At 40.0% G+C, this 12,904-nt stretch overlaps 1 protein-coding gene across 1 annotated transcript in view; it reads left to right on the top strand.

Moving 5' to 3' along the window:
- adam22 (ADAM metallopeptidase domain 22) overlaps nucleotides 1–12,904 on the top strand; it is a 63,748-nt gene that overhangs the window by 22,887 nt on the left and 27,957 nt on the right. The window contains exons 5-6 of the mRNA XM_056381051.1: nucleotides 2,561–2,643; nucleotides 6,432–6,495. Coding sequence (XP_056237026.1) covers nucleotides 2,561–2,643; nucleotides 6,432–6,495 — 147 coding nt within the window. The remainder of the gene's footprint in view (nucleotides 1–2,560; nucleotides 2,644–6,431; nucleotides 6,496–12,904) is intronic.

The raw sequence follows: 12,904 nt of genomic DNA, 5'->3' as shown, positions 1-12,904 counted from the left end.
ACTTGTTTACCTAGTGTCTGACCTCAACCTTTTCATTTGCTTTGTTTTGTCCAGATTAGATGATTAATTACTCTTATGTGGGTCCAAGGAGATCACAGATCAGACCAAATTAGCAACACACACACACACACACACACACACACACACACACACACACACACACACACACACACACACACTCTCTGAGGATGTACCCATAGTGCTGGGTCTTGGGTGCTTTCTTGCTTTGCAGAGAAGTGGAGCAGAAGGTTCAGGGTGACAGCAGGAGGAGAGATGCTGGGATAGTAGAGCACAGTACAACTTATAAATAGCTTCTCTCTCTCCCTCACCCTCTGAATCTCATTTCACTCTCGCTCTACCGCTCTTTACCCAGCGTCTCTCTTCACCTGTAGCTCCCTTTTAGGTTTATGTACCTAACTTGTGCAACTTCATTTGTTGCATTATATCATGTCTCTGTCTGTATATTCAGTCTTTTGCCAATAAAACACTGCTGTTCACTGTGCTTTAGTCTTTTTTTTTTTTCTTTTTTTTTTTTTAGTTCTGGCCGTCTTGGATGTGATATTGTGGAAACAGAGAGAAGAGGGAGGATTAGGATGTCATACCTCTATCTTACAGCTTGTTTCCTATGTCCTGTAACAATCAGATTTAGAAATGATAACTAGGGGCGTCGTGTAGCGTAGTGGTCTAAGCAGGCGCCCCATGTGTAGAGTCTACAGTCCTCGCTGCAGTTGGCCCCGGTTCGAATCCCGCATCGGATGGCCCTTCGCTGCATGTCATTCCCTCTCTCTGCCTCCCCATTTCCTGTCTCTCTCTACTATACTATCAAATAAAGGCATTAAAAACCCCAAAAAATATACTAAAAAAAAAGAAATGATAGCTACGAGGGACATAATTGGGACTGAGGGTGAGCAACCTGAGAACCACAACAAAGCAATCTCAACATCTGCTGATGCAGTTTTACTCTTATAATTCAATGATTCATTTGTATGCAGATGACTCACTCACTCACACTCACTCTCACACTCACACAGGTACAGTTAAAAGTTTTAGCCCCTCATCTTACATATATGTATTGTAATGCACTTGTGAAGTCCTCTTTTGACTGCATTAGTACAGTTAGATGTTCAGAGAACAATGTGTAATTCTCATAAGCCTGAAATAGCTCTTTAAGGAAATAAGCACCAGCAAAATGGCCATCCCTTTTATTCCTAACACTGAAGTATAGCCATACACTATGTGGTCACTCCTTTCCAAATAATGTTTTATTTTGGGGTTTTATTCATGGTTTGGGCAGGACAAAACGGATAACTTGGTTCTGTCCAAAAGTAACAAAATCCACATACTTAACATGTTTGTCTCACGTTTGTTTAACCCCTAAAAAAAAAAAAAACTTCTGAGTCCAGAAAGACATTTCATATATTGTAATTTATTAATCAGATATAATGTTTTAATGTTGTTGCTGGAAGGATTTTATTTGTTTTGTGGATTTTCACATGCTAAGCTAAGTTTTTTGAAGGGCTCTTTTCAGCATGACATATCCCCATGTACAAAGTCATGCAGATAAAGAAATAATTTTCCCACTTTAAAGTGGTAGAACTTGACTGGGAACAGAACCCTGACCTGAAACCCATCCAACACCTTTGGGCTGAATTGTAACAGAGACTGAATACCAGGACTTATCACCCAACACCAACATTCAACCTCACTAATACTGTTGTGACTGAAATGGAGAAAATTCCAGCGGCCAGCCTCCGAGTCCTGTGGAAAGCCTTCCCAGGCAAGAGGCTTTTAAAGTAGCATTATAATGCCCATAAATCAGGTTTTTGGCCATGTAGTTTAATAACAACAAATACAAACATGCATCCTCACACAAACCAATAAGACAGGCATGGATGAAGTCCACAGAGAGCACTGAAGGTAGAAGTGGACGTAGCAGCGTTGCTGTGCACAGCAGCAGACTGTAGAGCAGAAATTGATCCTCTGATAAAAGCTGTGTTTCCTCAGGGAGACCAGCTTCCTGCCTAATGGCTGTTAGGCAGCGAGAAATGGACCAGGAAGAGATGACCTGCAGAGCACTTAGACACTTAGACATCATACGCGTCTATAGAAAATAAATGTGTGTTTATGCTTGCAGAGAGAGGAAGAGGCACAGTGCACACAGACAGATAGAGAGGGAAGACGGAGAGAATGAGTGGTTGACGGCCAGTGGTGATAGAGATGGAAATAATTTCACGTGTGGCTGATGCTATGGCTTTCTATTGTGGGAAAATGAAAGAAGTCATGGAGCAGTTAACACACAGATGGTAGGATGTGAATGGGTTAAGCTCAGTGTGCAGAATACCACTCAAACTGCATGTACATATCTACACCAGATCGTGTGTGTGTGTGTGTGTGTGTATGTGTGTGTGTGTTAGCAAATGAATTCTGAGTGATTGACTAATTTCCTAATGGAATATGGAAATGATTACAAATGGAATATTTCCCTTAGTGTTTGACAGTACGAGACACTTGAAGAGGCAGCCATGTGTATGATCTTAATCTGTGTGTGTTTTGCTCACAGGGAGGAGAGCACTGCTACTACCAGGGGAAGGTCAGAGACATCCCTCACTCCTTTGTGGCTCTTTCAACTTGTCATGGATTACAGTAAGTACAAATACTATGTGTTGTGACTTTGCTTGTGTGTTTCCCAGCCAGCATTGCTCATGCCCTGTGTCCATGTCCTGGGCCTTGCTACCATTTATCCATCGGGTCAATGTAATTAGTTTTTGCCCAGCTCTTCTGTCTATCTGCATTTTTCAGTAGAAAGATTATCATTCACATAGACAGGTGCTGCTCAAATATCTCCTCTCCTCCTGGTGTTATTTTTAGCTTTTCCGCTCTAAAGCAGTGCTCGTCCCGTCAGACGGGTCAGAAACGAGGCCTGCTGGCAGGATGGATATACACTCTGTGTGTGTGTGTGTGTGTGTGTGTGTGTGTGTGTGTGTGTGTGTGTGTGTGTGTTATGAGTTAGTGTCTGTGTGTTATTAGTTAGTGTGTGTGTATGAAGAAAATAGATGCAAGAGAGTGGCCATCCTGCAGGGCAAAAATGTATTATGTGGTAGTGAATGTCACTGCATGTGGACAATATACCACTTGCATAAAAAAGGCACCTATGAATAATTAGATATAAAACACATGCATGTATTAGTTTTTCACAGTTGCTTACACACATTTCCTGAAAGGAAACTGTTTTCCCAATACTTTGAACATAAGAAAAACAAAACACACACACACTCTGCTCTGGTACAACTTCTGACCGTTTTTAAAACACTATTTTGCACTTGCTGTTTTTTTTCATGAATTATTTATGTCTCTTAAAGTAGATGCAAAAAGGAAAGAAAGCAATACTGCTTGCACTATTAGCAAACAAGTAAGAGAAAGGGTCCACTGCTGACTGGTTTATTCATTCATTAACAATAATTCTTGTATTCATGGTGTAAGTCATTGTGCTTGTTAGTTTTAGGACCTGGAGGTCTGTGTGGTAATTCATGTTTAGTTGTGGTGATTGTGCATTTTATACTGAAAATAGAGAGGTAGGTGTGTGGTGGATTTTTCAATGAAAAGTGAAACGATTGAAGGAATACAAGTGAATGGCTTTGTAGAGTTAAGGTTTGAGGTGTGATGATGGCGAGATCTAAGCTTTTAAGTCTTTTGCTGTAACAGTAGAGTATTCATATTGTCACATTGTTGATAGTATACACTGTTTTATCCAATTATCTCCTTGAGTTGCTTCTGAATACGTCTTTAATCATTTAATCGTTCCATTATGCCTAATTAAAGCTTGTTCCGACATATCTTGCCTCAACATGTCCGGCTAAATAAGCCAAATAATGAGAGCAGACATGTAACTTCAGCTAATTATGGCAAGAAACGGCTTTAAATGTTTGCATATTTTATGTGATTGTAGCAGCATATTGGAAATTTGTGAGCACAGCAAATCATGTAATGGCATGCACAAAATAATGAAATGTATGTCATAAATTCATGAAACCCAAACCATGTAAATGTGTTGCACAAGCTTTACGATCTCGTATATAGGACACAACAGATTACAATGTGTTTTCTGCAGCCTTTATTTTATTTCTAGTCTGGTTTAACTTTGATATGTTAATTAGTCCACATGTTAGTGCAGTATGTTATGAAGGTGCTGTTATGATTAGTGTTATTTGTGACAATGGTATTTGTGGTTGTAGTATCAGTGTTTATTTGACACAAATTCAATCAATATCTCAGGTTTTGCAGATTTTCTTTATACAAGATGACATTAAGGACACACCCATAATATGCTGTGTGCGTGCGCATGGGTGAGAGACAAGGAGAGGGAGGGAGTTAAGGGAGTGCATAGTGGTGTCGAGGGGTTAGACATTAGGGAGAGACTATTTCCCTTATGCTGAGTCAGTTGTTTATCATAATACACATTCTCTCTCTCTCTCTCTCTCTCTCTCTCTCTCTCTCTCTCTCTCTCTCTCTCTCTCTCTCTCTCTCTCTCTCTCTCTCTCTCTCTCTCTCTCTCTCTCTCTCTCTCTCTCGTTCTCCCTCTCTCTCACTCTCTCTCGTTCTCCCTCTCTCTCACTCTCTCTTACGCGCACACATGCGCGCTTAACAATGCAATGCAATACTCCTGTAATAGCTGTATATGGAGGGATAGTGCTCTCGGCTACATCCATCAAATGGGACATAGACAGCTTGCTATTGACTCAGGTTCCTGTTTAAAGCAGCATTCAGGTTCTGCAGATTTGACTAAAATGGAAATGCTTAGATTGATGAAGAAATGATCAGATGAAATACTTTTCCTTATTTCCCAGAAATGCATAAATTCAAATGATGGGCTAAAAATTAGACTCTGGTTAAAATCTACTTTTAATTCACAACATCAGTGGGCTTCTTGACCCTTTGGATATTACCACTAGTGCAAAATTGTGTACTGTGGCTTTAAACCTCCAAAACGTTTTGAATCTTAAACCTGCAATAATTGGTTTTGAGGGCAGCAGAAACAAGATGTGAACACAACACTGATATATCATCATGTATTAAGTTGATATGTCAAACTTTTAGCAAACAGTTTCTCATTCAGACATCCAGCAGTTAGACCAACATAATCCATCCATTTACAGAGGGTTTTCAAATCTTTTTGTGAATTTTATTTTTTATGAATTTTTCTATGAAATTATGAATTTCATCCCTATTAGTGACCACTGTCACATTGTCATTTGATACTTTGTTGTTTGACTGACAGTGGCCTGATCATCATATGAGCCCATTGCTCATAGTAAGAAGATGATTAAGAAAATAGGTTTTAAGTTTAGAAAATAGTAGAATTGTACATTATTTTGTTGACAAGAAATATATAGAATTGATTGAACCTTCATTTTTAACAGTTAAAATTGAGATGTTTCTTTTGTGAACTGCAGTGTGGCATATAACATGCAGCTCCACATTGACACAACAAAAGGCACCATTTCTCTCCGTGTGTAATCTGCTGTAAGTGCATTGTTAGACCAGGACAAAGAGTGTTTTAAAGGTGAATTCTGGATGTTGAAGGCCAGAAAGAGACAGAAAACAGCTTAGAGAGAGTTGGAAGAGAAAAGACAGATTGTGAGTACCTGCAGTGTTTACCCTCCTTCTTCACAGTTTGACCCGACCAATCTCCTAAAAGCTTTAGATAAAGTTAATTAACGGATGATGTCCGGTCATGTACACATGCGCACAGGCCAGCGGGCGGAGACAAGAAGACCTTGAAACAACTGTTAAATGAGAAATTGATCTCTGACTTTTTAAAATGATTGCTTGCTGAAATGACGTGTGTGTGTCTCTCATGGCCTCTCTCCCTTACTACTATGTCATCAATGTATTGAAAGTTTTTATGGTCATATGAGATGGATGTTCCCTTGGAATTTTTTTTTTTTTTTTTAATAAATGGTTGTCACTGTTTTATTTTATTTTATTTTTTGCAAACTGCACCCCTATCAAGAACGTCTGAGTCACTGCAACTTGTTGTCAAGCAGTCCAAACTCTGCTCCAGAGATAAAATCCTTAGGTGACCTTTAAGTTATGCTGTGTGGGGGGAATCTCTGAAATGATTGGATGACCTTTTGTTTCACATTATCTTCCACCCCTCCCAAACTGCACATATGCCTAACACAGCAGTGAGGACAGCAGAGGATTTTGTCAAAAACGGCACCTTGAAAGAGTCCTTTAGCTATTATTCTGCACATGCTCCTATAATACAATAAATCCCCTGGGCAAGCACTGAAATGGCTTATCTATCACACTGATAGCTGAGGAGGAGTTAAATTCAGATGCATTGTTTCAGTTAGTGATGAATAAAGCAGCAGAAACTGGTGTTCATATGTGCTCTCATGCCATCTCTCCCTCTCCTCTCTCTCCTTTAGTGGGATGTTTTTCGATGGAAATCACACCTACATGATTGAACCTGGAGGACAGGGCAGCGGCAATGTAAGTACTCTGCAAATCTACAAGAAAATGTATGTACCTTGTAGGAGCTGGTGATGGCTCCTCTCAAGGGGATTTTTCAATTTGTCCTCCCTCCATCTTTATATGTCCAACTGCCTCTTAGCCCGGGTGAACTGTCAGTGGTCAGACAATCTGTTACAGCAGTGGTCTCCAACCTTTTTTTTATGACTGACGTATCTACATACCACCATCAGATGAGCTCAAAAACCACTTCATCAACACCACCCAACATATTCCATGTGTTCCTTAACAGTTTTTAACACACAATTACATAAATGTAAATCTGCAATGGTGAGTTGATTAGTTTATCGATTTTTTTTTTTTATTTTTTTTATTTTACAGCCATTTATCAAGTCAGTCCCAGTGTCCCAATGTTTGACGCTTTTCTTTGATATATTGGATAATAACTGAATATCTTTGCAGATTGGACTTTCCACTGAAAAAACAAGCTTGTTGAATTCATCACTTGTAATATTTGAAATGGATTTTATTCTTTTTATTCTGACATTATGAAGACGGAACAATTAATCAAGAAAATAATCTTCAGATAAATCACCAACAGAAATTATTGTAATTAATGTATTTGGTTACATTTTTTTTTTTCCAGACTAAATATAATTATCGTTGATTTGTCGATGCTTTTTCAGTAACGTAGGTTTGATCAAGTAAATTTTTTTACGCACTCTAAACCACAGCCTGTGATGTTCAGGTGTTATAACTGCCTCAGGTCAGTGGGAGGCGTGTTCTGTGTATATGGCCTTTGTCTTAAATGACAAAGGTGCACTTACACTCCATTAGAATAGCTGAATTGTGATTGTCGAATATCTTCAGAAACCCCCTCGGATTTGGTTGAGCAGCATCCAGTAATTTTTGTTACTTTCCAAAACCATCAATCTGACATTTACACCCATGCTATGCAGTGATCGGCCAAGTCTGTGGAGGTGAGAAAGGAGTCTGTCTTTTTTTCCATTCTTTACGCAACTGTTTCTGTCACTTCTCATTTTTACTGAGTGCAACATTATGAATGAAGCTGTCTGAAAATGTTCACCGTCCTACATTTAAATTATTATTGCACCCAGCCCCTCTATGATGACTGGCATATTTATTTTCCACCTAAACACACATTTGTGGATATATACACATACACACACACACGCACACTTGATTTTTTTGTTTTTGTTTTACCAAATCACAGTTCTGTTACTCCAAACTAGCTGAGCTACTCCACAATCTTTTGTGCTGTACCTCCAGGCAGAAGATGAAGGGATACAAGTTCACCTGGTTGTGATTAGCTTTGCTACAGGACTGTCAGCAGATGATACATGAGAATAGTTTTCCTGGTATTACAGGATTCATACATGGGTCATGTGTTGCCCTGAGAGGAGCTTAAGACAAAACCAGCATCAGTTACAGATCACACCACTCACCGTGAATTTCTTCATGAACCCTGAGTGTGGCGGACCTATCTCAGGACAGAGATTTGCCGGGTTACAAAGGAGACAGGAGAAAAGCCTACAGCCCATTAGATAATAACAATTATAGGCATCATGGTTGGAAGGAAAGGACAGATCTGAGATTGTCTAAAGATGCTTTGAGCATGAGAGAACAGCCGCTGATAGTGTGTGTCCGTGTCCGTGACTTCCTTTCCGCTCTAATTAAAATGTCCAGAAGAAGTGTGTGTCTGGTGTTAATCAGTAAGGGACGAGATAAGAGAGGTCAGGGACTTGTGTTTGTGTCCGTGTGTGTTTGTCTTATGTGGAAGTGTGTATGTGCGCTCATGGGTGTTGGTAGTGGCGGCCTGGCACACAGAACTACTTAACATTCGTTCCCATATGATATGTATAATATGTTTTAGTGCCAACATTATTGGGGGGGGGGGGTAAAGAGGACGGACAGATGTAAACAGCAAATGAAGGTGCTGAAAAGATGTTACCAGATGAAAAGGGAGAACAGAGGGAAGCAGATACAAAGGGAGGAGGAGTTGAGCAAAACAGCAAAAAACCTACAATCGTTAGAAAAATTATGTAATTAGATTGCTTGTAATCGCATCTTTTTCAGATAAGCTGTAAAACAAGAGGAACTAATTGTTTGTAATGGCAGTTGCTACATCAGTTACACTGTTATGAAAAGGAGCGGAAATTTAATGAAAAGTTAATGAAAGCAATGGAGTATTCTGAATGTGAAATATGTAGAAAATAAGATAGAAGACAGAAGGAATGAGCATCACGCCTCTCTCCTGTCGTTCACTTTACTCCCTCCCTCTTTCTTTTCTAGCCTCTTCTTCGTCTCTCCTCTGCCTCCTTCATTCCTCTCCAATGTTTTCTGGAGAGACTGAATTATTCAAGGGATGGGAGGGAGAGAGAGGAGAGGAGAGAGATCTTAACTCAAAATATTGCTGCAGCACTTTTCTCATACAGTATCGTGGGTTTTTTGGTCATTCACACGGACACTGATGTAAAATGCATATAAAAATTAAAAAAGATTCTCTACTAGTTTCATTTTTATATGTGTGTCATGCCATCTTAGCAATAAATACTGTACAATTCCCAATAAAAATGACAATAGAACACTTTGTCACTGAGATGGCACATTGGAACTGGTTTAGAAAAAAAAAAAAAAGTTTAGAGGTACTTATACTTAATTATTTTTTAAGCTTCTTCATACTTATGGAGTAAATTGTAACTGATTTATACCCAACAGAATATAAATCAGTTAAAATGAGCTCCACCTCAATCAGCTACAACATTAAAATGCTACTTCCATATTAATACATCAGGAATAAAAAATACAATAATGTGATATATAATAATGTAACCCTCAGAGGAGGCAATTTATTTTGAATGCAGGACTTTTATTTTTAGCTATTTTTACACTGCAGGATTACTGCTTGGACTCAAGTAAAGGATCTAAATACTTCATCGCTGCACGTGAAATAAATTTGCTTGTTTCTCAGATTGACAAAATGCCCAGTTTCAACATTGAATGGTAAAATACCAGATCTCAACTGGGCACAAAGATCTTTGCTTCTTGGATGAATCATGTAAAATACAATTGTCCATTCTTTGGTATAAGCGATGTGTTTTTGGCACGTTCCTCCATTGGCAGTGTAGGTTTTGGCTTGTTAGGCGAGGGAATCCTGTCTGCATGATAATGCTGGGGACAGCTCTGCCCTCGAGCCCAGCGGTGGCTGTCAGTTTGTCACCACCGAGCTCTGGATGTCTGCTCCCTGCGGGCAATGGTCCACATTGACTGTCTCTTCCCCTCTGCATCTCTGGGATTCTCTGTGTGTCTTCTTCTCTATTTCACTCGCAGTCTATATATCTCTTTGTCTCTTTTGACAGTCTGCTTGGTCTGCAGGTCGTCCTCTCATTTTTGTCAGACAGACGCGCAGATGTCTGCTGCAACAACCTAAGTGATCTCCATGTATCCTGTGTATCAGCACACACACACACACACACACACAGTTACTCTTTAAACAGTTGTATGCTCGGTCATGTTCTTGCTATACCCTGAAACAGCCACATATCTCTTTGTCACTCTATCACAGCTTTGAATGCAGCATCATGCACCACTAATTCTGGCTGTTATGAAAAAAGGAAAGCATGGTCAGATGGGGTTGTTGAGCTAGAGAGTCGGCATGGCTCCTGTCAGCCATATGGTAAATCCATCTGCCCTTCCTCCCGCAAGCCAAAAAAGTTATACAGGACATTAGCTAAGTGCATCCTTAGCAAGCGGCTCCTGTCACCTTATGCAGCTGAACTGGTCTGAAAGTGTCTTGTTGTGTTTTGTAAATAGGCTTGTGTACAAGTAGGCTACAGTAGTGAGGAATATAGAGCGCCAAAATTGAAGTTCACAGGCTGAGAACGTGATGTTCCCAGGAGCTGATAAATCTTGCACTCTGACTGTAAGTGTGTGTGTGTGTGTGTGTGTGTGTGTGTACAAGACTTGTAGGGAGGTCATGTGATGCTAGCTTGCATATGCAGAAAACACCATATGTTTTGCTTTTTTCTTTTTCTTTTTTTTTTTTTTTCTTTTTTTTTTTTTTTTTTTTTTTTGGGACACCTTTCCAACCCCACCTGCACCTCGGGGCCCCTGCGGCTACACCTCACTCACGCTCTCTGGCCCTGTTCGCACCTGGTATTAACATGTGTCTTCAGTGAACTGATCTAAAGTGGTCAGCTATTGTTCGTCAGTTCACACATGGCTGTCTCCACATGCGCCTCGATTGACCACTTGTGATCAGAGCACCCAAGATGAATGTTAATACCAGGGCCTCTATTTGCTTTCAGTGAAGATTGAGACAATTATATTTTATAATTATTATCATAAGACCTGTGCACAGTGCGTTACCCTCGGTGCCCCGCTTGCTCTCTCTCCCTCTCTCTCTCTTTCACTTTCTCACTCTCACACACACAAACACATTGACAACGGACCCATCTGTCGATAGGCTAAAAACAACGCATACCTGTGTATTTGCATAGGAAGCGCGGAAGTGAGATCCGATCACAAGTGGTCTTTCGAGACGCATGTGGAGATGCGTTTTAAAGCCAGTTGTGAACTGACGAATCTAGAGCTGACTACTTGTGATCGCATCGCCGGAGACGTGTGTCAATACCAGGTCTGAACAGGGTCAAAGAAATAGTGCTGCACACCACTTAACACAGCGTCCACGGTTCAGCTCCAGGTCTGGGGACCTTTTGTTGTCTCATACCCTTCTCTATCCCCATGTTTCCTGTCTTTCTAAACTGATGATTCTCTGCCTTTTTTTTATTTTTATTTTTTTTATTATTTTTGTGCCTTTAATCGACAGTTATTACAATTCATACTGTTATGAATGTGTGCACCAAATGACATTGAATAGTTGCTTTCTGGTGGCTCAAGAGCAAGAGTCAGATGATAACCAAAATCATTAGGATTCATTCTCCAGGGACCATGAATGTCTGTACAAAATTTCATCTTAATCTGTGCAGTAGTTGTTGAGACATTTCAAGTCAGACCAAAGTGATAGGCTGACCAAAATACAGCTCTTCAAATGTGAAGATCTGTGGTTTTTCACTGTTGTATATAATTTTAAGTTGAATATCTTATTTTTGGACTGTTGGCATTTCTGTAAAACATTCCCAAATGTCCAAGCCTGTGATATCTGTAGCTGGTCTGCGTTTTCAATGCTATAGTCTTCAGCTCTTGTGTGACGACCTGACCTGCAGGGACAAGATGAGGAGAGTCTGCGGATAAGTGTCCTCAGTTATTAGGGGTGGGGAGTTGAAGGGTGAGGAGACTGGTGTGTTGATGTGGAGTAGTGGCAGGCTGTAGGGTGGGGGTTGTTTGCACTAGGTGCCAAGGGGAGGATTTTCTTTTTTTTTTTTTTTTTTTTTTTTTTTAAAAGGGGGTCTCCCTGTGGCCTCAAGCCAGCTTCGTGTTGCTAAACCTGGACCAGTTCATTCACACATGCAGAGAGAGAGCGGGAATGAAAAGCGTGTTACCCCTCACTGCTTTATATTCATGAGCCAGCAGTCTGTGTCTGAGGTACCATCTCCCTTAGCAACCCAGGCTCCGCCCCTGTCTCTTTGTAGCTCGACATATGAAAGCCATCTGTGTTTAGACCCTTAATCTCCATCACTACACACACCCTGCAGAGTCTATATTGTGTGTGTGTTTTCTTAACTGAGGTAGTTGGCTGGGAGCGATGATCTGGGAACAAAGAAGAAAATGCTTTATTACAACAGTTAAGTCTGCAGTAACTGCTCTGATATTGATGGATGGTGCTGTGAGTGTGCTACAAATAATAAAAAAGCAGCCACACTTCTTTTAATTATGTTATTAATTATCAGCCACTAAAGTCTCAGCTAACATTAAAATGTCACATCAAAGTAGGAGTTGGTTCTAATTGAGTGCTGCAGTTTAGGCTGGTTGCTGTTAATCCAGACACTCGCAGCACATCAGAGATAAGACAAAACACTTGAGTGCTAAAAGCTGGGTTTTAATAGAGTGCTCCCTATTCTTAATTGGCTCCAGCTCTCTCTAGAGCCTATGATGTGATAACTTAAATATTTACCCACAGACCAGATCACAATTCAAATGTCAGTGAGTTTATATTCTCTCAGTTGCTTCATCGTGCTGTTTTGTTGGTGCGATGGTTATTTCAACCCTGAAGGCTAAATCCTCAGACACGCAAAGGCAAAGCAGTATTGTTCTATTTTGCATTGCATCATATATTAAATTTTTCCACAATTTTTGTAATCAATAAATTGTTGAAGTTGCAGTATTTGCCAATTCCACTTTTTAGTTTCAGCTTCTCAAATGTGAAGATTTATAGCTTGTCTCTGTTTTATATTATTGTAAATTGAATATATTTGGGTTTTTGAAAGTCACTGGGACAAAAGCCTTTTGA

This window comes from Seriola aureovittata, chromosome 7 (assembly GCF_021018895.1).
Source record: "Seriola aureovittata isolate HTS-2021-v1 ecotype China chromosome 7, ASM2101889v1, whole genome shotgun sequence".
Taxonomy (NCBI): Eukaryota; Metazoa; Chordata; class Actinopteri; order Carangiformes; family Carangidae; genus Seriola; species Seriola aureovittata.
The sequence above is the reverse complement of the archived record's forward strand: the minus strand, read 5'-3'. Positions and strand labels throughout refer to the sequence as shown.